This window comes from Triturus cristatus, chromosome 2_2 (assembly GCF_964204655.1).
Source record: "Triturus cristatus chromosome 2_2, aTriCri1.1, whole genome shotgun sequence".
NCBI classification, from domain to species: Eukaryota; Metazoa; Chordata; class Amphibia; order Caudata; family Salamandridae; genus Triturus; species Triturus cristatus.
This window is the reverse complement of record NC_140582.1, coordinates 807,543,640-807,571,275: the sequence shown is the minus strand read 5'-3', so window position 1 is coordinate 807,571,275 and position 27,636 is coordinate 807,543,640. Positions and strand designations below refer to the sequence as shown.

At 46.1% G+C, this 27,636-nt stretch overlaps 1 protein-coding gene across 1 annotated transcript in view; it reads left to right on the top strand.

Annotated features, from left to right (window-relative positions):
- DCUN1D4 (defective in cullin neddylation 1 domain containing 4) overlaps positions 1–27,636 on the top strand; it is a 455,220-nt gene that overhangs the window by 318,989 nt on the left and 108,595 nt on the right. The window contains exon 9 of the mRNA XM_085642111.1: positions 11,082–11,186. Coding sequence (XP_085498237.1) covers positions 11,082–11,186 — 105 coding nt within the window. The remainder of the gene's footprint in view (positions 1–11,081; positions 11,187–27,636) is intronic.

Below are 27,636 nucleotides of genomic sequence, written 5' to 3'. Positions count from 1 at the left end.
CCACCTGACAAAGAGTCTAAACTCTTGGACGCATCAGGCAAACGTACTGCATCTCAAGCGGCCAATATATGGCGTATCGCCAATACACAAGCACTACTAGCGAGGTATGACAGGGCCAATTATGACGGCTAAAAGCCATAATGCACCATCTCCCTGATAAATACAAAGCTAGGGCCAATGAGCTAATTCAGGAGGGCAAAACAATTACCAATACCTCCATACGTTGTGCCTTAGATGCAGCAGACACAGCCTCTAGGGCTATCAATACTGGTGTCCTCCGTCGCCATGCCTGGCTAAGGATATCGGGTTTTAAACCGAAGGTACTAGCCTCCATCCTCAACCATCCCTTTGACCAGGAACATCTGTTTGGCCCCAAAGTGGATGACGCCCTAGAGAAAATGAAAAAGGACACTGACACGGCAAAATTCATGGGAGCCTTACAATCTCACCCTCCCAGACGCTCCTTTTGCCGCTCTTCCTTTCGGAGCACATCCAGAGGCTACTCCTCAGACACCGCTTCCACTTCATACAAATCCCTTACTCAGTACACCTTTACAAGGGGTTACCAAAGAGGCGGCTACAGGGGCAACAATAACAAAGGCAGAGGCAAAACAAACACCGCCCGCTCTGCCACCGCGCCTCCCCAATGACTTCCCTCCACTTCCCCCAGACCATCACACTCCGGTCGGGGGCAGACTCCAACATTTCCTTCCGTTCTGGACTACCATCACCTCAGACAAATAGGTAACGCAAATAATTCGGTCAGACTACTGCCTAGAACTAACATCTACCCCCCCCCCCAAACATTCCACCCAGACAACGCCCGATGTCACCAGAACATCTGCGGCTACTCAAGCAGGAGGTAATCTCCCTCCTAGACAAAGAGGCAATAGAACACGTTCCAACCAACCAACAAAATATAGGGGTCTACTCCCTGTATTTTCTCATACCAAAAAGGAACGAGACTCTACGGCCCATCCTAGACCTTCGGCCCCTAAACACATACATACACTCAGACCACTTTCATATGGTGACGCTTCAGCAGGTACTTCCGCTACTTTCCCAAAACGACTTCCTCACCACTTTGGACCTAAAAGACACTTACTTCCACATTCCAGATCACAAGGCCCACAGGAAGTACCTCAGATTTGTAGTGGACGGCCAACACTACCAATTCAAAGGGCTCCCGTTCGGAGTCACAACCGCACCACGAGTATTCACCAAGTGCCTAGCAGTGGTGGCAGCACATCTGCGAAGACAACACATTCATGTCTTCCCATACCTAGACGACTGGTTGATAAAAGCCAGTTCATACAATCAGTGTGTACAACACACACACACACACCACCATCCAGCTACTTCATCAGCTGGGCTTCACGGTAAACCACGAAAAGTCCCATCTCCAACCATCCCACATAAAACAATATCTAGGTGCCACTATAGACACCTCAAAAGCGCTCTCCTACCCCAACCCTGCCAGGATTGCAAGCATTCAGGCTCTACGTGCAAAATTCATAGCACAACACTCCCTTCCAGCTCGGGTGTTCATGCAACTAATAGGGATGATGGCCTCTTGCATCTTCATAGTACCTCACGCAAGACTCCAGATGCGTCCTCTCCAAGAATGCTTAGCGCACCAATGGAACCAGGCCCAGGGTCAATTAACAGATCTGGTGTTGGTAGACGGTCGTACCCATCGCTCTCTGCAGTGGTGGACCACCACAAACCTTTCCAAAGGTGGACCGTTCCTGGCCCCGGTTCCACAGATAGTACTAACAACAGACGCATCGCTCTCCGGCTGGGGAACTCATCTATTACATCTCACCATGCAAGGCAAATGGACACCTCAACAGAAGCTACTCCATATCAACCATCTGGAGTTACTAGCGATCTTCCTAGTCCTAAAATCCTTTCAGACACAGATTTTGGGCAAAGCAGTCCTAATCCGCTCAGACAACATGACAGACATGTATTATATTCAAAAACAAGGCGGCACATACTCTCCACAGCTCTCTCAATTAGCACAGAGCATATGGAGATGGGCCATACCCCGGAAAAATGTTCTCCTAGCCCAACATGTCCCAGGAGTACAAAACACTATAGCAGATCTACTCAGCAGACAAACACAACAACTCCACGAGTGGGAACTTCACCCGCAAGTTCTTCACCCATACTTTCAAATGTGGGGGCATCCACAGATAGACCTCTTCGCCACCCACGAAAACAAAAAATGCCCAAGCTTCGCCGCCAGATACCCACACCCTTTGTCCAAAGGCAATGCGATATGGATGAACTGGTCAGGCAGATTTGCGTACGCTTTTCCGCCTCTCCCACTCATTCCACTAGTAGTGCGCAAACTACAACAGCACTCCCTCATACTAATATTAGTAGCGCCAACTTGGGCCAGACAACCGTGGTACACCACACTGCTAGAACTATCGGTAGTACCGCATCAAAAATTACGCCTCTCTCCACACCTCTTAACCCAGAACCATGGAGAGATCAGACACCCGGACCCAGCTCAGCTCAACCTTGCGATCTGGCTCCTAAAATCCTAGAATTCGGGTACCTAAATCTTCCCCCTGACTGTATGAACGTCATCAAAGAAGCTAGGCGCCCTACCACTAGAGCGTGCTACGCCGCCAAGTGGAAACGTTTTGTTATCTATTGTCATAACACCATCAATCCAGTAGATGTGTCCATTCAACACATCATAGGCTACTTAGTCCACCTACAAAGGTGCAATATAGCCTATACGTCCATTCGACTACACCTCGCAGCCATAGCAGCTTACCTACAAAACAGGCAACATCTCTCACTCTTTAGAGTACCTGCCATTAAAGCCTTCATGGAAGGCCTTAAAAGAATAATTCCCCCCAGAGTGCCACCCTCACCTGTGTGGAACCTAAATATTGTTCTCACATGACTAATGGGACCTCCTTTTGAACCCCTACACAAATGTGAACTTCAATTCTTAACATGGAAAACTGCTTTACTTGTAGCCATCACTTCCCTCAGAAGGGTCAGTGAGATACAAGCATTTACTATTCAAAAACCTTTTCTACAAATGCACCATAATAAGGTGGTTCTCCGTACCAACCCAAAATTCCTCCCCAAAGTCATTTCTCCTTTTCACCTAAACCAATCTGTAGAACTACCAGTATTCTTCTCGCAACCACAAACTGTTGCAGAAAGAGCTCTTCACACACTAGATGTCAAACGAGCCTTACTCTACTACATCGAGAGAACACAACCTTTCCGTAAGACCAAACAACTGTTTGTCTCTTTCTCTCCACCACACAAGGGCAACCCCATCTCCAAGTCGGGGATAGCTAGGTGGATTGTCAAATGTATTCAAATTTGCTACCATAAAGCAAAACGAACGCTATCCGTTCCCCCTAAAGCCCATTCTACACGTAAAATAGGGGCTTCAATGGCTTTTCCAGGGAACATCCCATTAGATGATCTTTGCAAAGCAGCTACATGGTCAACACCGCACACTTTCACCAAACACTATTGTGTAGATGTGCAAACTAAGCAACAAGCTAGTGTGGGCCAGGCTGTACTCAAAACATTATTTCAAACCACTGCAACAAATACGGGTGGTCGCCGCTAACGGTGGGTACTGCTATATAATCTATGCACATGTGTGTAATCTGCAGCTCATATGCCTCGAACGGAATATGCTTCTTACCAGTATGCATCTGTTCTTGGCATGTAGAGCTGCAGATCTACACACGCCACCCGCCTCCGGCTACCTGTATCTGTTCCAGCTTATCTTATTTAGATAACACACACATGGGCATCTTCACTGTTATTACTACGCTCCATCTTTCCCTGCTGGCGAAAAACAATCTGAGGATGGAGCCGAAGCCCATGCGCAATACAATCCAAGAGAGGAGTCACGAACTCGTGACTTCCAAAGACTTTCCAAGAGGAAAAACAAACTGCAAACATCCGGGCCCAACACCAGATGGCGATCTATGCACAAGTGTGTAGATCTGCAGCTCTACATGCCAAGAACAGATGCATACTGGTAAGTAGCATATTCCTTCTGTTAATTTGCACTACATTTTTTGTATGTGAACCAATTATTTTTATGATGGTATTGTATGCATTAAGTCCATGGATTACGCATCAATTCTTGTTATTTTACTAAGTTATGCTGAAATACCTTCATTACTCTCTTACTAACATGGCGTTCCGTCACGCATGAGGTTTCTTGAGGTGTTTTCCGCAGTCCTATTTCTATTTTCACTATCTCCGTAGAGCTCGTAAAGCGGCAATTTTTTCTGCATTCAATTGTTGTCGGACAGCCTAGATAACAGGACGTTAGGTTTTGGTTTGACGCGTGGCTCCTTAAAGTTGCGGGTGAGTTTCCCTGGAAGGGTTGTGTTGCTGAGAATTCTATAACTCAGGACGGAACCCAAGTAGCCTGATTATTACACATTCATTTTTTTAGAGAGACGCGTGTATCACCGCGAAGGGCTTTTAACAATTTTCAACTTAGAGTAACATTGTGCTTCGACGCATCTGCGCATACTCGGTGAGTGTTTAATTTGTTTTAGCCCGTTCACTTGACTCTGGCAGGTATGATTAAGACGCTAAGTAAGACGCATTTGTTTTATCATCCTAGCGTGATGGGGTATAGCTGAAGCATCCAGTTTTGATCTATTTTTGGGCAAGATATACGTGGGAGACACCTACGTGTTTTAGTGGTAAGCTTTGACCCTTGGAACACTCGGGCCATACGGGTCCAGACATCAATATTTACTGATGGTTTGCCACATACCCTTGCACTTTGGTATATTACAGGTACACAACATAAGATCAGCGTGTGGATTGTTGTTTATAAGGCTGTCCTTTTTCGATCTCACACCAGATATTGGAGGTAATTCAATTGATCTAGTCACGTTTGATTTCCCCATATTGATCATAATTCACACGGTTGTTTCACGTCACTATTACTACATTGTTTTTGCAGGCTAGTGTCACCAGATGGTGGTTGGGTTTGTTACGCTACACTATATCTTTCCCCCACTTAAGCTGAGAGCAATGAAGGCCATAGCACATAAGATCATTTCATTGGCATATTAACTGCTAATTTTCAAAAGAGACTTTGATAATCCTGAATGGTTTAGCCATAGCTTAAGATGACTTTGTGCAAAAAAACAGTGACTATGCTTATTTCACACACATGCATTTGTTGGTAGATTTCCCCTGACTAAGGGTGTATGATCACCCGAAATGCATTGGTAGTGATGTATCTCCGTGTACGGGAGCTTTTTTTATTTTACGAATTGTTTCGGCTACATTGAAGTTGCTGAATAAAGAATTATGAGGATGGATTCGAAGACAACTTACATGGTTTATGGTTTCGAGAGAATCATTTATGGACTCACTGATTATTGTGGTTTAACAATGTATAAGATTTTCATGGTTTGTTTGAATATTGTTTTCAATTTGAATTTAACACACTCATTTTGAGTTATTTAGAGTAGTGCGCCTCTTGTCTAAGACCTATGTCTTATTTGCACTTCTAGAAAGTGAGCATTTCTTTGCTCTAAAACACTTTGTGTGCCTTTTAGTTTGACTCCAGACCACACTGGAGGATAGGGGATCACATCTGTGCATTCTCCAGAGATCGATATAAACTTTGGGCATGTAAGTGGAATGACAGACCTCTGCCATCTGAGGACTTCGCTGGATAGATTTGAGGAAGCAGTTTTGACTCTTGGCCACTGGGAGTCAATTCACGGCCCCACTAAAGATTACGATCTGCATTCCATGGCCCCATGGCAGACGGGACTGAAATTTAGGGGTGACATCTGTGGTTCAAAAGGAAACTCCCTGAACCACCCCCAACTTCAATGGCACACTATAGTATAACTACTGGTGACATAGTTCAGCTGGGCAGAGATAAACTTGTGGGGACGTAGGACTTGAGATCCCGGAACTGCGTGACTCACACCACCAGAGGAATCTGCACAAGGAGGATTACTGCCATTGGAAGGGAATGTGCACCCTTTCTGTGTAGTGGCTGCCCTGGGCTGATACCTGCTGCTGTGTGGCGCCTTGAATTGTGCTCGCCAGTGGCTTGTTGACTTGCCCCATGTTCTCTTGTGGAGGTTTTGGGGACATCAAACACCTCCTGCGAGGGACCCACACCATCTACCTGTGAGACCTGGAGAGCGGTGCCCTCTTAATTGCCCACATCGTCTGCTCGATCCCAACAAGTTGGGTGTTGTAAGCGTGAAACTAAGCATTGTGCCCGATTACTGCTTCATAGAGGTAGAGTTTGAGCTAGCTAATCTGGAAGCTTTTTAGTGGCACAGCTCAAGGTCTGCCAGGCAAAGGGGGTGGCTTGCAAAGGAAGAGCCAAGAAGGTGGAGATTCAGGAAGCCTCAAGGGCCTGGGAAGAGTTCCACCCTGAGGGGAAGTGGATAGTGGCTCTGAGTCGGAGTGTGGGGCACTCTAGAACCGGCAGCAGTATCTCCTTGTGGAGCTTGTCTTATGAGGAGCTGCAGAACAGGAGGGAAGAAAGGAAGTTAAAGTTAAAGCTTGCCTAGGCTGCCAAGGAGCAGGCCCTAGTCCTTCCAAAATTAGAAAACGAGCAAGTCCTGGCCAAATTGGACAAAAAGCAAGATCTGGCTGAAAAGAGATTAACCATGGAAGAGAAAAAAATGGCCCATGAGCTTAGCCTCAGAGTTTGATATTAGAGCCCTACAAATAGGGTCAAACATCAGTAATGGTGATAGCGCCCCTGCAGTGTCTAACAGTGAGAGTAGAGGTCTAATCCCAAAGGATATAGTACAGGATTACCAGGTGGGGGATAATATCAACAAATGATTGGCAGCCTATGAGGTGGCTTTCAAGGTACACCAGGTCCCCTAGGGGAGATGGGGAAGTAGTTTGTGGTGGTACATGTGCCCCTCCCCCCCTCTCCTTGGGGAGGGAGACCCTCCTTACACTAGACTTGGGGGATCAGACTGACTACCCTGCCATGAAGATCGTGTTCGACAATAAGTTTGGAATAACTCCGGACAATCACTGCCAGAGGTTTAGGGTCAGATGCAAACAGACCACACAAAACTGGGTAGACTTGGACTATATGGGTAAGTCACTGAAAGGCTGGGTGTTTGGCAGTAAGGTCAATTAGCTGGAAAAGCAGCTTCCTGCATGCAAGAGCAATACTTTCATCTTTGCGGGCAGGGAAAGAGAAAAAAAACTCCACTTCCTGCAAGTGAGAGCATTTTGACAGCTCCTGCTTGCTGGAAGCAAGAGTGTTTACTTTTGCTTGGCAGTAGCTGTCAGCTCCCACCAAGCAAATGCAAACTGCCATTTTCCAAGGGTGGGTACCTCGGGAGATAGCAGGAGCCGGCCCTGGGGGCGGCGGCAGTCCCCAGGGCCATTATTGGTTCCAGGAGGGGGGGCTGCATGACCCTCCTCCTTTGTTGTACACGTGCCGGCCCCGAGGAGGTGGTGGTCCCTGGGGCCGGGTGTTTGCATGGACCCCCTCTTCAATGTTTATTTAAGCCCCCAAGAGGTGGTGGATCCGAGGTGTTCTTGCGGCACCAACTATATATATTTTTTGTATTAATAGCCCGGGGAGGTGGTGGTCCCTGAGGCCCGGGGGGTATTGCATGGCCCTGCTAAATTTCACCAATAGCCCTGGTGATGTGGTGGCCCAGGTTGGAGTCTGCACGGACCTGTTAAATATCAACAATAGCCCTAGGGAGGTGGAGGTCCACAGGGCAAAGTAAGCCCCTCTCCTTATTTTAATAATATATGCATTCCCTGGGACCTGACCCACCCGGGGGCTTTATTAAACAAGAGCAGGAGACTTGAAACTCGGCTGAAGCAGAGTCCTAAGATGGCTGCTAACGCTTCCTGGTTGAAGCGTTGGCAGTGAATCAGATCTCCGCACGAGATCGGGAGGTTACACAGAGCCTTTGTTTCCCTAGATGTCCAAATTTGGATTTCTTTGAATAACTCTAAAAGTACTGGACGGATTTATACTAAATAACACAAAAGACTCTTTCTGGCCCAAAAGCTAGCTTTCTGCCGAATTTAGTGCAATTCCGTCCAGCGGTTAGGGCTGTAGTCCTATCTAAAATCACCTGCTTCACAGTTCACCTCAAAACGTTCCATGCACACTTTTTGGGGAAATTTCATGAAGAGTAATCAAATGGAGCCAAAGATATAGGCAAGTCAAAAATCGCTTTTCCTATGTAAACAAAGTCCTAACTATAACTACCTACTAGCGACCACCAGTAGGTTAAATGTATAATATGATGCTGGCTCTCTAAATAGTTAACCAAAATGAGGTGCACTGTGCAGAGGGTATCCCTTATTAGTGTACAGGCGCCTGCTTTCACAATCCCAAGGTGCTCTATTTGTGGTAGAGTGTTCGAGCAACATTAGGCTTATAAGAGGGGAGTGTTAGGCATTTGTTGCACACAGAGTCAATAAATGAGACACACACACTCAACAAGGCAGTCTGACACCAATTTATAAAAAACACAGCTTTTTATACTATTTTTGACCACACCGATCTAGATCAACTTTGCGAGTTAGCGATTTTCAGAAACGGAGAAAATACAGCTGTCCGATTTAAGGCATGAGCCTTGAACACTGTAATGTTATCCTATGGGAGAAACATACACTGCATAGTCACTTGATAATGACTTGCAGGACTGTTCTTCTGGACTTCAGGTCAGTAAGGGGCAAAGTCCAAGAAAGCACCAAGAGTCCAGGTTTACCTGCCCTGGGGTGTCCAGATTCCGAGGTGCTTTCACCGGTGGTAGCCTCGAATGCTACACGTTGAGGTCAATGGGGAACAGTACCTTCAAAGAAAGCCTGGGAGGGTGGGACTGGGGGACCTGTCTGGCAGCCCCCAAAGAGGGGCTTGGCTCTTGAGGGTCTCAGGACCACAGAGACGCAGTCTGTTTATGTGGACTTGGGGACTCAGATGCATAGGTGTCCCGTCCAGTGGGTTTGATGAGTTTGAGGCTCTCCCAGTTCTCAGTGCATCTGCAGAAGAGGGAGAAGAAACACAGCAAGATGACTTCTGACGTGGAACTGGCCTCTGTGGAATCCCTCATCGTGCAGGTTGGTTTTGGCGGCAGTGGTGTTCGAACTGAACACAAACAAGACTTGGTGCTTGCAACAGGCACTGGTACCCTGGGTATTGGTGCAGGGACTCTCTGGGGTAGATCAGCATCTCGAAGACTGGATGGGTCGATGGAGCTGGCCTACTGGTCACCTCCTCCGTGGCTGCTGCTTCTTCGGTGGACCCAGTAGTCAGCAGATCAGTGAACCAGACTGTTCGGTCAGGGGCTGCAGGGAAGTGGATCCTCCACTTTAAGGGAGATGCTGGCTGGTTGGCAAAGTGCTGACAGCCCTCAGAGTCTTTGCAATTGTCGAGACAGGAGCAGGCAGGCAGGGTTTGGCGCCAAGTCCACAATTAGTCCACAGTTCTTGCGTTCTTCTGCTCTTCTTTGACTTTCTTTAGTCAGGCGAATCTTAGTTCCTGGTGTCAGGATGCCGCCTAAATACTGAATTTAGGGGCATTAACGGGAGTGAAGGGTAGTAGGCAATGGGCTACTTAACCTTGGGGTCACTACACCCCTATATGACCACTTCCTTTGGGGAGTGGACTTAACCCTGTCCCAGAGTTCGTAATTCCACTGAAAACAAGATGGTGGATTCCTTTTTTCGTGGAGCACATCAGGTAAGCCCTCCTTAGGGGAGTGACTGGCAGTGCAACATTCCTACTGCATAGCTAGTTTTCCTGCAGTCCTGGTGCCAAATGGGTCTCAGGGCAGGGGGTGCCATGTCGACTTTGTCGGTTTGCCTGCACCAGGTCATGCATGCTGCAGTGGTAATCTGCATGGTCTAGGGGAGGGGTCCATAGGGCTCCTCTTCAGTCTCAATGCCGTAGGTACCCAGGTACCATTTACTAGGGACTTGTAGGGGCCTGTAGGGCCAATTGTGGACTATTGTTAGGGAAGACGCACTGGCACAGGGGACCTGGCTGGCAGGGGCCATGTGCACTACAATCTAAACCACATCAAATACCAGGCAAAAAGAGGGGGCTGACAATGCTGGAACAGGCCCTTTCTCACAGTAGGGGAATAGGGTGGTAAGGGTGTTTTTAGGGTTTAGGGGTGGGTAAGGTTCTAGAGTGGTAAGGATGTTTTCTGGGTTTAGGGGTGTGCAAGACTGGTAAGGTTATTTTAGGGCTTATGAGGGGTAAGGGTATAGGGTGGTAAGGCTGTTTTAGAGGTGGGTAGGGCCTTCGGGTGGTAAGGGTGTTTTTAGGGCTTTGAAGTGGGTACGGTTATAAGTTGGTAAGGGTGTTTTCAGGGTTTAGCGGTGGGTAAGGGTATAGGGTTGTTAGGATGGTTTAGGGGTGGGTAGAGGCTTATGGTAGTAAGAGTGTTTTAGGGGTGGGTAAGGTTTTAGGGTGGTAAGGGCAGTTTTAGGGGTATAGGGTAGTAAGGGTGTTTTTTATGGATAGGTAGGGGCGTATGGTGGTAAGTGTGATTTTAGGGCTTAGGTGTGAGTAAGGGTATAGGGTTGTAAGGGTAATTTTAGGTTTTGGGGTGGGTAGGGGTATAGGATGGTAACTGTGGTTAGGGGTTTGTAGGGGTGTAGGATAGTAACCCACCTATTTACTGTGCTGAGTTTTGAGCCTGGCATGCTGCTTGTCAGTGATGTGATTTGCACCTGAAACTTTGATTTACTTCATAGTAAATGTGATTTCTGCCTCATCTATGTGATCAGTATTAAAATGAAGTCATTGCAACCCTGCCCTCACGTGAAATAAAAAGAATAATGAGTACATCTCCTATTTATGGACAGCCTGTTTTTTTCTCTCCCAGCATGTAATTCCGACTTTCTCATGAGTGTCTGGATGCAATTAGGTAATGCTGTGTGCAATGCTTTTTATTCAGGTTTGCTTTCCTCTATTTTTGTTCAGCCAATGTTCAACTTCTAATTTTTACTTGAAAATACTCTGCTAGCTTTATTGGTGCTTTACAATATTGCTTATTTTTTGTTACTTTTTATTTTAAAAGGAGAAGGACCAACGCAGTTTAGACATAAATACAGCAAAGTGCATGCTGGGACTCTTACTAGGAAAAGTTTGGCCTCTGTTTCCAGTTTTTCACCAGTTTTTAGAGGTAATGGACATCGATCTATCTATATTTTGTGTATATTTACACCATTTGTGTTTATAAATTTGCTACAAATAGAAATGTGTTAACTTAGAACATTATCTGCAACTTGTGTTCCCAGAATCAGTTCATCCTACATACCTTAACTGTGTATGTTAAGGAGGGAAAGATGGGGTATATTTAAAAAGGGTCTCAATAAATGAGTTCCAATTTCAAGTAAAATTGTGTTTACTTACACTGAAAGACAGAAGTTGTTCCTACTATACTGGAAAATATCAACAACAACTCTGTTATTGGCTATTGTATCTTAACGTGTAACGTTTTTTCACATTTCAGGAGTTTAACATGGTTTGCATTGCTTGTCTTGTATCCATCAGTACAATTCTCCAGGGCCTTAAGAACACCAGGGCAATTAGGAATCCCCTATGATCCGTATTGTCGCTACCCTTGGAAATCCAGGAACCAGACACTGCTGTCTGGTTCTTAGAGGATGGGGTAGGATAGAAGTTTAGTTCTAATAACCCATATATGTTAGAATAAATACAGTGTGCAACCAGTGTTTTTTTTTTTCCCCAAGGCAAATATGTAAGACTTTCTTTAAGTGAAAGAAATACCCTTAGTAACTTAATGAAGCTTGATGGCATGAACATTACTTCTGAAAGTATATCTAGATACCCTGTAACTTCTCTGGATATTCCAGAGTATGCTTGCAATTTGCAAGCAATGTAATTGCAAGGTTATGATGGGTTATGATAGGACTAAAGGTAAGTACCTTCAAGGGAATTTGTTTGTTAAATAATTTGTATAATTTCGATTCTTAATTAAAGGTTGGTTCGACGTCCAGACGTGCATGCAAGACTCAAACCTTCAGAACAGCCAGATTAATTCGCTGACATCTTCACGACCACTTGAGTGTTTAACGGTGTCGGTAAACAGACACAAGAGTAGTTTTGCCACACAGAGGCTCTTTTGAGATTTAAATAACCTACAGATTAAGACGGGAGCTTTCTGACAATCAACTGAATTTCTTTGACTACAATATACTGATTAGTTACGAATTTAGGACGTCCCGCTTGATTTTCAGTGGATAAAATAACCCGCAGTGATTTGAGGGGTCAACCTTGTAAATAAAATTGTCCTGAGGATGGTCTTGGTAAAGAAAACCTAAAGACCGAAACGTCGACAATCACACTGTTTTCCAGAGAAATGGCTATATTTTGTTGTGAAAAAGTGTTGGATCAATTTGAAAGTGAAGGCATCAAATATTGAAATATTTCCTTTCACTGTATTTAATTGTTGTAATTTGAAGTACCATTTTTTTGAACTAGAAATATAAATTCAATTTTTATATATACACCCGCTTGTTTCTCCTCCTTTTGGTTTATTGAATTTATTGTATTCAGGTTAATATGTGATGATTCACTCACACTTTATTCAATCCTGATTCTGACAAACTAAGCTGATTTAAGTATTGAAAAAGTGATAATTAATAAATTTGTAGGTATATAACTGCCCTACCTTTAATTAAGAATCGAAATTATACAAATTATTTACCAACCAAATCCCTTGAAGGCACCTTTCTACCTGTTTATTCATATTTGCCCGAGCCCTCAAGGGTATATTGGGTTGTCCACTGCACTTACCTTAAAGGTAAGTGCGGCATGTGCTTTGAAATATGGTCAATGTGCACAGTTCTGTATGAGTTTCATAAGGTAAGGCCTCTGCTCCACTGTTGGATGACTACTTGTAAACTTTAGAGATACTCACCAGGCAGGCAGGCATATCTGTGCTGTCAATGCCATCAAGCATGGCCGCTCAAATGGGCGCCATGTTTGCTTCGCCCACTCAACAAAGGTGTTTGTTTCCAGTAAATAAACTTCTAAAGTAGGAGTTTGTTTTCAGAAAACAAAAAGCGCAATAGCTCTGAAATTTAGCGAGTTTTCTGGAGCCATTGTGAGTTTTTGTCTACTCGACACGGCTATGCTTACACTTACGGATGCAGGTAAGAAACATAAGTGAAAATAGCCCCTAAATCGGGTGGTATGAGCGCTACCATGTGGTGAGCCTGTGGTAGACGGGCCGACTGATCTAGGTTTATAAGGGGTAGGGCCAGCTGAGATTCCAGGGGTGTAAAATCAGCACTTCCGCTAACTCTAAATGAGCCTTAATTCTGACAGACTTCTAGCAGCAGATTCCTCACCTTTTGAATATTCACAGGCATCAGATCGGAAACTTTTCAGCAGGGCATCTGTTCACCAGTAGGTGGTGAGGTGGTGCCGTGCGTTGTTCTCCTCCAGAAATTCTGTGTAGAGCCTATATGTGTGGCACTCCAGGGTGCTGATGTCCGTTCCCTTCTTTTAGAGAGTGCAAGGGGTATCTCATACCCCAAAACAGCATGTTTTTAGCCATATAAGGACTGTCGCAGACAAATGTCTGTGACAGATCCTCACCAAATTTCCCTGGGGTCAAGCCATGACTCTTAAGGCCTGCATTGACTGATGAACCTGAATGCCATTCAAGGCTGAAAGACTTAACTGTTCATTGCCAAGCTCCGAAAGACTCTGCAATAATGCATGCCCAAGTTGAAAGTTCAGTCTCGGTCCTGTTTGAGATCCAGAAGTCACAGTAGTCATTCCAGAGGTTTGTCTTCATCTCCATCAAATTCATCAGGTATATGGAAGAAAAAATGCTAGAAATGTAAGCTGGACTCTGCTCCTTCCTACCACGCACACTTCCCTGAGGCGGCGGGGGTTGATGCCACGCATATCGCTCTTGCTTCCGAAGTTGTTCGACTTCAGAGCCAATCCTGCTATTTGTTCCAACACAACCTGTGTTTCGGGGCCATCCCCTACTGCTGAACAAATCAAAGAGTTCTACAAGGCCGTGCTATAGGACTCTTTGAATCCTTGTCAACTCCCTCTGGCGCACGTGCTGCTCCCACAAAACCAAGAGGTTCTCCACCTGGAATACTGCAGGTGGGTTCTTGTAGGCCATTGACGCTCCAAGCCCCCTATGAGGCCTCCTTTGGCTCCAGATTTGACATCCACAGAGCCCCTCTTGCCTTTTAATGAGGCACTTATGGATACTTGCTCTGGACCCTGGTCAGCCGGCATATTGAACTCTGATATCTCCCGGCTGTGTGAAGCTAGCTCTTTATATAGTTTACCAGAAAGAGGTGTACTGTGCAGAGAGTTCAGATATCCCTTATAAGTGGACCGGGGCTTCCTCTATCAATCAAAACCAGGTGAATACGTTTTGAGATAGAAATGTGTTTAGTTTTCAAAAGTCGTAACTGCAATTTTCAGAAGCAGCAATGTAATCCTACGGAGAAAAAACAAACGGTGCATACAAATTCTTTACAGCGACTTACGCGACCAATCTCCTGGACTTAAGGTGAGTATAGGGCAAGGTCCAAGGCAGCACCAACAGGTCACCTCGGGTGGCACTTGGGCGGCCAGATACAGAGGTGAAATACAGCATCGGGTGCCCAGTTGAAGTCAATGGGGATCGGTTCTGTCACAGAGAGGCTGCAGGTTTGGACTAGGGGGCCAGTCTGGCTGAACCAATAGGGGGGCTCCGGTCTCAGGGGCTTGGAGACACCTTTGGTCCTCTTCTCCTTGGGTCGGAGCGGCCGGGTACAGAGGTGTCGCGAGGCATCTGGTTTTTGTCGCTGGAGACATTTGTGGTAGACAGGGCCTGCACAAAGAGGCTGCAGGCGGCGTCAGGAAGTCCACAGCTGGGAAACCCAAGGTGGCCTTCCAGTCTGGAGGGTCTGGGTACCACGCTGGCACTATTGACCCACTTCAACTCTGGCAAGAGGCACAGGTGCAGTGGTGCTTTCCAGTGTCGGTTTTCTGGTGGTCTGCAGTCTTCGCAGCTCTTTTGGGGTGTCTGCAGGATGTGGGGGTGCAGCTTCGTTGCTCTACAGGAGTTCCTGGGTCTTTAGTTGAAGGCTGGATGTCCTCCAGGCTTTTGGAGGCACAGGCAGCATGAGTTATCTTTGGTACAGATGTCGAGGACAGCAGCCAGGCCTGCGAATTTTGCGCCAAGCCAGCTGGTCTTCTTCTTTTCTTGCTTCTTGCAACTCTTCAGCATCTGTCTTCTTTCAGGTTGGCAGGATCTGAATTTTCTTATGCTAGTGGCTCGCCTAAATACTAGATTTAGTAGTGTTAGTGGAGTGTAGGGTAGTGGCCAATGGGCTACTTATCCCGGAGGTAACTACGCCCCCTATATTACCATTTCCTGTGGGAAGTGGGCATAACCCTATCCCAGAGTTCCTAATTATGCCATCACAATGGGCCCTGGTCGGAGGGGGTGGCATCACCTCTGAGGAAAGCCAGATTCGCAGACCAGAGGCGGTGGACTCAATAAAGCTCCCTGCTTTGGAATGCTAATTTACAGGTCCTCCTGTTTGCAAGGGGGATAAACACTCTCTGCCTGGCAGGCTTTGTTTCGGACCTCCTGAGAGCATAGGCTCTCACCCCGTGGGGATAGAAACTAGTCTGTTGCAGTAATTGAACTGACCATGACAGGGACATATCTGCTCATACAGATCTGTCCACATATCTGGTATAATGCACCCTGCCTTAGGGCTGCATGCTTACTTTAGGGGTGACTGGATGCAGTGGCTGCTGGCATGGCACATATGCTGTGTGCCATGTTGTGTTTTCACTTTTTTCTGCACCAAGACACACAGCCTGCAACGGCGGGTTGCATGAGCTTGGTACGGGGTCCCTTAAGGTGGCATAATTCATGCTGCAGCCCTTCAGGACCCGCTTTTGCCTCCTTGCCCTAGGTACCAGGGGTACCATTTGCTAGGGACTTACAAGGAGTGCTAAAGGTATTGCCAATTGGGGAAACAGTTGCTCATTTTAGGGAAAGATCTGGCACTGGGGACCAGGTTAGCAGGAACCCAGTGCACTTCCAGTTAAAATTGCATCCAATACCAGGCAAAAAGTGGATGACAAAAAGGGCACTTTCCTACACCAGCACTAGGTGACCCTGCGTTGTTTTATCTTAGAACACCTCTTCTAAAAGCTTGGTGGTGCAGGCATCTATAAGTAAGACTAACCCTAGTATGTTCCCTACCACTCCTTTCCCAGATCTGGATTTAAAAATGGTGGAGGGGTTTTGGAAACTAGTCTTCTCATCCACCAGCCTGGGGCTCCGATCAGTGAATGTCTGATTCCTTCTGGAGCGCCATTCCCACACCCTTTGGGATTTGGTGGTTTAAGTCCTCCTGGGGGTCCTTGCCCAGGCCATACAGGATGATCATGATGGAGCCAAGTTCACAATGCATTGTGGCTTGGACACTGCCGATTCCATCGGGCGGGCCATTGGCACCAGTGTTGCCATTCGCCACTTTGCTTGGCTGTGGTCCACAAGTTTTTTCAGATATCATCCAGTTGTCCCTCATGCACATGCCATTTGATGAGACTCGCCTGTTTGGGGACAAGTTCAAGGAGAGCAAGGCTACCCCACGCTTCCTGGGCTTATCTGCCCCAACTTGCCAGCCAGTCCAGTCTCCACAAGGCACCCAGCAGTTTTGCGGTTGTTGTTGTGTTGCCCACAACCCTCATGGTCTAGGTCAAAGAGCTGCCAGTACGTCATCCTAGCAGCCCCACCTGCCAAACCCCTTTGGCATGCCATAGGTGGAGCAGAGCTCAGTTGAAGGCAGGATCTGCCATAACTTCAAATAGATAGGTTCTGCAAATTGTTAAGTGGGATATGCCCTATTTTTCATTCTCTCTCCAGTGCACCTTCCACCTCCTCAATTCCTCCCTCTCCCCCAAGTGACTGAGGGTGGAACATCTCCATTTTGTGACAGCATGTGGAAGCCCTTTTGGAAAAAGGGCCCATTGTGAGGGTGCCTATGCCAGAAGTAGGACTTGGTAGTTATTCCTGCTGCTTTCTGGTGGCCAAAACGGACTGAGTCCTTCGACCCGTTTTAGACCTGCGCCCTCTCAATGCCTTCCTCCAGAAGGAGAAATTAAAAATATTCACATGGCCCAAGTGTTACCTGCTGTTGACCCTGGAGAATGGATGGTGGGGTTAGACTTGCGGGACATATAGCCGTCTTGTATGTCCATCGGTTCTACCTGCAGTTCATGGTGGCACTCTAGGGTGTTTCCGGAAGTGATGGTGGTGGTAGCAGCACACCTTCGGAGGTCAGGAATGCCAGTCTTCCCCCAAATCCACCCCCACCCCAACGTGGACAACTGGGTGTTGAAAGTGGGCTTGCCCAAGGAATTCGTCAACCACCTCCAGATTACGGCAAACCTCCTGTCATCTTTAAGGTTCACTATCAATGTGTCAAAATCACATATGACTCCTTGTCAGACGCTTCCATTTTTGGGTGCCATTCTGGACACGGTTGGGTTTCTTGCCTTTCCCCCAGGGAAGAGAGTGCAGGACATTCAGGGTATGCTTTCAGCCTTAGTCCTGAATTTCAATGAGATTGACTCTTAGGCATCCTGCTGGTCGAACACGCCAGGTGTCGTATTCGGGCTCTGCAGTGGAATCTGAAATCCCAGTGGGCCCAGCATCATTAGGATCTCTCCATCCATGTTCAGATTTCAGAGGAGACTGGAAAAGATCTTCAGTGGTGGTTGTTGGACCGCGATAAGGTCAACGGCAGACAACCTCTCTCTTCTAGAAGCAGAGCTTACTGTGGTGACCACTGGAATTCTTCTGGGTTGGGGTGGCCATCTGGGAGTGGCTCCACGTCAATCTGACCCACATGATGAAGATTATGTGGAAGGAGATGGGGATGAAGATCAAAATATACCAGATGACCAAGACATACCACAGGACACTGATCCCTGGGAAGATTATAATAAGGATCCAGATCAAAATGATGACCCTGACCTGTATCCCTTCAGACCCTCCCCACCTGAGGACAAAATTGACTTTGAGCGGCTTATCAACAGAGCTGCTAAAAACCAAGGGGGGCGGAGCTCCATACAGACCCTCCAGAAGAGGATGTCCTTGTTGAGACATTTACGCACTCGCAGAGGTCTATTAATACTTTGCCAATGCTCAAGGGCCTGTTGAAAAACAAAGAAGAGGTTTTAGGTTTATGTTTATTGAGTTTTATATAGCACTGGCTAGACCCGGAGGTATCAGAGCGCTTTACATAAGGAACAACAGCGAGTTACAGGTACAATAATTTAAACATTTTTTCACAGAAATTTCTAAGTAAATGACCAATCATAAGAGGCAGAGAAGGAAAGGGGGGACAAGAATATGAGTCAAAGAATAAATGAAAGGGGGGAAGGGAACCTGAGGGAGGATGGAGTAAAGGCAGTCCAGCAAAAAGAGAAAAACGTTCGACACAAAAGTCAAGGTATCCGAGCGCTTAACATAAGGAACAGAAATAGCGGGTTACAAGGTACAATAATTTAAAAACATTACTTGCACGGTTTTAACGAAGTTAGTGGAAACATCGTAGGGGGGAGAGAAGGTCGAGGAGGACAAGAGTAGTGTTCTGAGAGAGGGTGAGGGGAGAGGAGGGAACCAGAGGGGGGATGGAGTTAAGGCAGACCAGAAAGAGGGAGAAAAACTTTTGAGGATCGTCAGGAGGAGACCGGAGGAAAGGGAGAAACGACAGAGGTCAAACAAGATGGCGGGTCCGGGTCGTGGGTATCGACGGCGGCCAACAACAAAATGGGGGGATGAGCAAAAGTAAAAAATCCATACCTAAGAACCAGAGAGCAGGATTTAAGTGTGAAGAGTCAGAGGGGAGACTCAGCCACAAATCCAAAGGCGGGTGGAAGGGTGAAGAGGCGTGCAGAGGCTCAGGACCACAGGGGCATCGGTGTTGGCAATCCGCCGGGCGTAGTTCCCGAACCCCCATACCTGGAAAGGACTCTCGGGTCCCAGAAGTCGGAACCGAGGCGGAGCACATCCAAGCAGACAGCCAGCATGTGGAAGGCAGCGAGGCAGCAGCGATGACTGGGAGAGCGGGCCGCCCCCATATCGACAGACGGCAGGTGGGAACTCGGGTCCACCGAACCAACAGCGCCGTGACACTCGCCTTCAACCCAGCTTAACACTGCAGGTGATCAAGCGTCGGGGCAGGCAGTTACTCACGACCTAGAGGGCAAAGGGACAGTCCGGAAGGTGGAATCTCGTCCCCGATCAGCCAGCCACCATCTGGAGACTTCCGATGATGACAGAGCTGCGCCCAAGGCTGATCCAATCATTAGCCATCCGTGGTTACTCGCTCCGAGGGAGGCAGCAGAGGGAGAAATCAGCAGCAGCGGGACGATGAATGCTATGCCCCGATGTCCGGCTGGGTAGGTAACGGCCGCGGGAGGAACACGGGCCAGACTCCTCTTTAGCCGAACCAAGCAGCTCCACCGGGCATCGGCCATGTCTTCTCGATGTCCGCTGTCAGGATACAGAAGAAATTACGGGGAAAAAGGGGAATTTAAGCCAAAACGGCAATCCCTGTACGGGAGCTCCCGGCAGGAGCTCCTCACCGGACGGCTATCTTGGATCGTGGAGGTATTCAAAGACCCGGTTAGAGCCAGAATACTCACACCAAGAAAGGATAAAAAATACAAGCCCGCTCCTACAGACCATGTATATATAAAAGGCCAGTTGCCATTAGACTCTCTTGTCTTATCTAATGCCTCTCAAACTACAGGCAACGCCCCTCCTCCTGATAAGGGGTCTAAACTCATCGATGCCTCAGGCAAACGAGTCGCTTTGCAGCATGCTAACCATTGGCGTATTGCCAATGCTCAGGCCTTGTTAGCACGCTACGATAGGTCTCACTATGATGAGTTGGAAAAACTCATGCAGCGCTTGCCTGATTAGACAAAAGCTAACTATTCAGGAAGGTAAGCTTATCGCCAACACTTCCATAAAATGTGCTCTAGATGCAGCAGGCACAGCATCTGGTGCCATCAACACTAGCATACTGCTGTGCAGGCACGCTTGGCTTCGAATCTCTGGATTCAAGCAGGAGGTCCAATCCTCCATACTTTTATCAGCCCTTTGATAAGGAGCATCTTTTCAGACCAACAGTCGATACTTCACTAGAAAAAATGAAGACAGACACAGAAACTACTAAGTCCATGGGGGCCGTACAATTGCCTTTTAACAGAGGTTCCTTTCGCCGCTTCTTTTACAGGGGTGGCTCGTAAACAGTGTCATCAGAGAATCCCTCCTCATTTTATAAAAATAACAACCAATCTACCTCCTCCAGCAGGTATTTTCGTGAAGCTACAGAGGGAATAATAATAAAGGAAGACGCAGAGGTAACTCATTACCCGCTCTTCCCCTGCTAATAAACAGTGACTTCCCTCCGCGACCCCACGATCATCCCACACCTGTCTGGGGACGTCTCTCACAGTTCCTACCTGTCTGGAATTCAATCACCTCAGACAAGTGGGTAATACAGATTATCCAGTATGGTTATTGCCTGGAACTTACTTGCGCTCCCCCAACTATCCTTCCAAGAGAAAGTGCAATGTCACCAGAACACCTCACCCTCTTAAAACAAGAGATTCTCTCTCTGTCACAAAAACATGCGATAGAACCAGTCCCATTATATCATCAAGGGACAGGAGTATACTCCTTATACTTTTTTATTTAAAAAAAGGACGGATCTCTCAGACCGATACTAGACCTCAGCCAGCTAAACCTCTATATTCAATCAGACCACTTCCACATGGTCACACTACAACAGGTGCTCCCATTGCTTCAGCAAGGTGACTTTCTTTCCACTCTGGATTTAAAGGACGCATACTTCCATATTCCCACTCAACTGCCTCACAGTAAATATCTGAGGTTCGTGAGGGACGGCCAACATTGCCAATTCAAAGTTCTCCCATTCGGGGTAACTACAGCACCCAGAGTCTTCACCAAGTGTCTGTCAGTAGCCGCAGCTCATTTACAAAGACCACACATTCACGTCTTCCCTTACTTGGACGACTGGCTAATAAAAGCCAAGTCACAACACAGCTGCTTACACCACACTCACAAAACAGTTCAGCCGCTTCACGCTTTGGGATTCACTGTGAACCTCACCAAGTCTCATCTCCAACCCTCCAACATGCTAGAGTACCTGGGAGCCACAATAGACACTTGCAACGCTCTAGCATACACCAACCCAATCAGGATAAACAACATGCAAACCCTGATATCACTATTTCGGCCTCAACACTCATTACCACCCAGAGTGTTCATGCAATTGATCAGAATCATAGCTTCTTGCATTCTAATTGTTCCATACGCAAGACTCCAAATGCGTCCCCTACAGGAATGCTTAGCACGTCAGTGGAACCAGGCTCACGGTTCTGCTAACCGATATGGTGTTGGTAGACGGCCGCACACATCGCTCTCTGCAGTGGTGGAATACACAAAACCTTTCCATTCGTCAACCTGGTTCTAACAGTAGACACATCGCTCACTGGTTGGGGGGGGCTCATCTTCAAAACCATACCATTCAGGGCATGTGGACCCTACGACAAAAACAACTCCACATAAACCATTTGGAGCTTCTAGCAATTTTTCTAGCATTGAAAGCCTTTCAAATGCATCTAGTAGGCAAAGCTATCCTAGTTCGTACAGACAACATGACAGCAATGTACTACATACAATATCAGGGGGGACACACTCTCTACAGCTTTCACAACTAGCTCAAAGCATATGGAGATGGGCCATTCCTCAAAAGATAAATCTCCTTGCAGAACACCTCCCAGGAGTAAACAACCAATTGCAGATCTGCTCAATCGTCAAAGACAACAGATTCACGAATGGGAACTACATACTCAAGTTCTCATCCCATTCTTCCAAATGTGGGACTACCCAGAAAAAGATCTCTTCACCACACACCTCAACACAAAATGCCCAAACTTCGCGTCCAGGCATCCTCACCCATTGTCCAAAGGCAATGTGCTATGGATGAACTGGTCAGGAAAATTTGCTTGCGCTTTTCCGCCTCTCCCGCTAATTCGATTAGTGGTTCGGAAACTCAAACAACATTCCATGACAATGATCCTAAATGCTCCCACATGGGCTCGACAACCCTGGTTCACAACCCTGCTGGAACTATCAGTAGTTCCTCACCAAAAGTTACACCTCTCCCCCAAGCTTCTCACTCAGAACCATGGAGAGATAAGACCCCCAGATCCCAGTCATCTCAACGTTGCGATCTGGCACCTGAAATCCTAGAGTTTGGTTACCTCAATCTTCAGCCTGACTGTATGAACTTCATTAAAGAGGCTAGACGTCCTACCACAAGAGCATGCTTTGCAGCTAAGTGGAAACGGTTTGTAATTTACTGTACAAACAACCAAATCAATCCACTAGATGCTTCAATCCAAAACATCTTTTGCTATCTATTACACCTACAGCATTCTAATTTAGCGTATACATCCATACGCTTACATCTGGCTGCAATAGCTGCTTACTTACAAAACAGACAGCACTTGTCTTTGTTTCCAGTACCCGCTATCAAAGCTTTTATGGAAGGACTCAAAAGAATCATTCCTCTTAGGCTGCCACCTTCCACAGTGAGGAATCTTAATATAGTTCTTACACGACTAATGGGTCCGCAATTTGAATCTTAACACAAATGTGACCTACAATTTCTCACCTGGAAGGTTGCCTTCCTTATAGCCATCACATCTCTTAGAAGAGTTGGTGTGCTTCAGGCATTAACCATACAAGAACCATTTTTGCAAATACACCAAAACAAAGTGGTTCCTAGGACTAATCCAACATTTCTACTAAAGGTAGTCTCTGCCTTTCATATCAATTAGTCTGTTGAGTTACCCGTGTTCTTCCCTCAACCAGACTCCGTGGCAGAACGTGCTCTTCACACATTAGATGTCAAAAGAGCCATACTATATTACATTGAAAGAACTAAACCCTTTAGAATAACAAAACAACTTTTTGTTGCTTTTGCACCACCGCATAATGATAATGGCAATCCCATATCAAAAGCAGGTATTGCATGGTGGATAGTTAAGTGCATTCAAACATGCTACATTAAAACTAAGCGCACATTAACAATTCCCCCTAGAGCGCATTCTACACGCAAGCTGGGGGCTTCTATGGCATTCTTGGGGACTATACCATTAGATTACATTTGCAGGGCTGCAACATGGTCTACACCACACACATTCACAAAGCACTATTGTGTAGATGTGTTAGCAAGACAACAATCTAGTGTGGGCCAGACAGTTTTACGAACACTATTCCAAACCACTGCAGCAGCTACAGGTTAGCCACTGCTTGGGTGATAGCTGCTGTATAGTCTATGCTAAAGCATATGATCTACAGCTCGTATGCCTCAAACAGAAAATGCTACTTACCACAGTATGCATCTGTTCTTGGAATATAGAGCTGTAGATTCATATGCGCCCACCCACCTCCCCGGGAACCTTTATCTGTTGCAGTATCATCTTACTTAGATACGTTATACATGGACATCTCTTTACTACTCTTACTAACTCCATCATCATCCTTATGGCAAAATAATCTGGGGATGGAGTCGATGCCCATGCCCACTATCACCGAAAGGAGGAGTCACCTGCCTTGTGACTGAAAAGACTTCTTCGAAGAAAAACAAAGTGCAAACATCCGGACCCAACACCAGATGGCGTTCTATGCTAAAGCATATGAATCTGCAGCTCTATATGCCAAGAACAGATGCATACTGTGGTAAGTAGCATTTTCCATGCCTGTTGTTGGAACAAATTTGTGGCTTGGTGCGGTACTTCGCAGATAGACCCATCCAGGCAGTTATCTGACAATTTGTTATTTGATTTGTCCCTAACCTAGCAAGGCTTTGCTCTGGGCACAGTTAAAGGGTACATTTCAGCTCTTTTTTTGCGGTTGTTAAATTATCCCTCATTGTTTCTGTCTCCAGTTATGTGCCTTTTGAAAGGTTTATATATTTGTTACCTCTTTTCTTTTGTCAGGCCACAGTGGGACCTTAACTTTGTCCTTACATTTCTGATGTGCAATGCCTTACAGCTGCATCACAGCTGCTTCCCACCCTCAAGAACCTGTCGCCATAACATTTGCGCAGCATGTGAGTGAGCTTCTAGCTCTGTGTCAATCCACCGTACACTACCTTCTTACCAAACAAGCTGATATTGCGGCCACTATCTTCTATCTTGTCGTAAGTTGTGACGCAGTTCCTAATTAGTCAGAAATCATTTTGCCAGCATTCTATACTCAGCCTCACCACTAAGGGGGAGAGGCTCCATCGCTTGACCCCAAGAGCTTTTACATAGATCATACCAAAGAACACTGGGTGGATGATCAGCTTTTTATGGGGTTCTGTGGAGCGAAAAAAGAAAGGCTGTGCAGAAAAGAACACTCTCCCATTGGATTGTGCTCTGCATAAAGATCTGCTATTCATTGGCTAAAAATGCAGCCTCCATAAGGACTATGTGCTGATTCTACCAGTGCTAAAGCTGTTGTCACATCATTGATGCGTGGACTTCCTGTCCTGGACATTTGCCAGATAGCTACGTTTGCATCCCTCCATATGTTTATGAAGCACTATTGTCAGAACAGTCTTGCCCATCTAGAGGGGCATTTTGCCCACTGGGTCCTGCAGAACTTTCTTGATGGAGTCCAGCCATGGACTCTCCTCCAAATAAGTGCTGCTTTGGTTTCTGTACAAAAGGTGAGGAGTCTACAACTAGAAGTCTGTATCAGAAGAAAAGGTTTCTTACCATTCATCACGCTCTTTCTGGTAGAGACTCGACCTTCCTATCCTCCACCTTCTGTGATTGGACTCCATCCAGTGTAAGATTCCAAGTGTAGGAATCTGCACACTGGTCGCATAAATTTGAATTTGGGGTTCTTCCCCCCCTCCCTCCCTCCCTCTCCCCCTCCGCCCCTCCCACTCCGCACAACACCACCACCACCTATAGGCTTGCAGAGCTACTGCTGCAAGGTTTCCAGATCCAGTCTGACGCTTAAGCAATATTCAAGAAGTGGGTAATCTATGACTAGATAGTCTCTACCAGAAATAGCATTACTGAAAGTAACATGTTCATCCATGCAATAAAATGAAAAAACAAAAATGGAACAGGGGGCTGGATCCTTATAATGCTAGAGGTTGGACCACAATGGAAATCAACCAACAAGAAGAGATGCCTCCCTAGCAGCCAATTCAATTACTTTTGGAACACCTCAATAAACTAGTGGAGAAGTCTCGTCCTACCCCCGCCACCCTCAAAACAAAAACAAATTGTTTTCTTTAGAATTATATTTTTCTTTCTTAGTAGACTAGTCCAGGCCAGGCTCCTCTCTCTTTCTTTCCTTTTATGTGGGATTGATACACAGATCGTTCCCCGGCTGAAGGAATGTTTCTGTAGCATATTTTATTTGGAACAAAGAGAACCTTCCTGTTCTGTAATGGAGTGAAAACAGTAGTTAACCGGAATGGTGCCAGTCAAACCATGCTATCCACCTGGCCGTCTTTCTTCAATGTTTGTTCCCTCCTCACTACAAAGAAAAGCACAAATATTGTTTCCTGTATGACGGAGAGTTGTTGTTTGACCTCAATATTGAACAAGTTCTATTGTTGCTCCATGCTAATCCGCATGGAACGTGTTTATTCTTTCAGCCTGTCAAGCCTGTACTATCATAATTGTATGATTGTCTGCAGATTGTCAAATCTGAATATTTAGAGGATGTGGGATTTATTTGCCAGGATGTGTCTGAATACAAGTAAACCTGTCTCAGCAGCTGTGAAATTCAAGGCTTGCAGAGCAGTGACCCCACTCATTGACTCCAAAAGTCATCTTTTCAAAACATGCTGTCCTAGAACTTAGTCAAAACTAGGCAAGAATATGCCTGCCACTGTAAGTCAAGTTGCATGACAGGAAAGAACATTCAAGGCCCTTCTACCCGGCCTCTTGCGCAAACATGACCCAACAATAAAATTGAATGCTCTACTGGAAGTTTAGAAATTACTTGTCTCTCAAATAAGGATCTACGCTTCCATCTGATTCGGGGATTTTGTCATTTTATGCAACACACAAGAAAACACCACTTGTGATTTTGATAGGTGACTGTGATTGGGAAAGGTTAATTGTACCAGATCTACAAAAGGTATGAGTAAACCTTACATACAGTCTCTTTTGTAGCTCTTTTGTTGTTGGTATACATGCTCAGGCAGACCATTTGGTGGATTAACGGCACCTGCACAGTAATAATGCCACTCTAATGTGGAGTGCTCATATGGTATAAAGTGTATTGACATTAACATCTGTCCGGTTCTGTCCACTCTGGCACTCTAAAATGGCTTAGATGTATATAAATCAATTGTGGGAGAACTTGGATAGTTATTGGATGTTCAAGCAATGTTAATGACACATAGAGCTTTAAAGCGGAAGATGGGTTCAGTTTTGAATGTGTGTCGGACTTGTTACACCGATGGAATGCTAATGCATATTCAGTTAATGTGGGTTTAGCTTTAGTATTGTATTGGACTACATCTACTATTGTCCATCACTAAGAGAAAGAGAAGAGGATAGAGGGTCATGGAGGTAGTGAATTTAGGCGGATATTCCTTCTTGGGTGACAGCTGTGTCTCATTATTTACATAGACTTTTTTATGGGTATGTTTATTTATATGTTCGAGGCATGTGTGCTGTAGATACATATGCTTTGCATAAGTCTGCCATCTAGTGTTGAGCTGGGATGATTACAAGTTGTTTTTGTTCCAAGACATTTTCTTCGAGTCATGAGGCTGTGTGACTCCTCCTCTTGGGAATACTGTGCATGGTCATCGATGCCATCTTCATATTGTTTTTTTCCGCCGACGTGTTTGGAGGTAGTATCTCGGGCTCCAGTTTGAGTCTCCTTATGTCCGTTATATCTCTCGACAGTAATCAGTATCGTATTACCTCTCATACTTAGACTTTCGTAGTGGGTTTTCGACTCGTTTCCTTGGCCTACGGGCCATGCCCTGCCAGGCAGCAGTTCTCCATTTCCATCAACATTGAGAAAGACCTGCTAACAGAACACACTCCATTGCGTATCTGTCCGGAATGCCAATCCAAATACCCTCACACAGACCAACATTCAGTTTGCAACTTGTGTCTCTCGCCCGAACTTTGAGAAGACACCTGTGAGGCCTGTAAGTCTTTCCGGTCTAAAAAGACTCTTCAAGATCAAAGGTCTAGACGACAAGAAATGCAGCGCAAGCAAATGGATGATATCTCCGACATCTTCTGTCAACAAGATGAGGGAGAAGAAGCTTCAGCAACAGAGGAGGTATCACTTTCCATACATGACTCAGAGTCTCAGTCAGAAGAGGACTCGACCACTCTTCAGTCAGCTCAGAAACAACGTACTTTGAGTACTTCCACCCCTAATCCCAAAATCAAATCCTCGCCTTCCACCGAAAGAACTGCTCATGGGCTACCACTGCACCCAAGCCATGGCGTGCACAGAAAACAGGACTCTGAAGCCT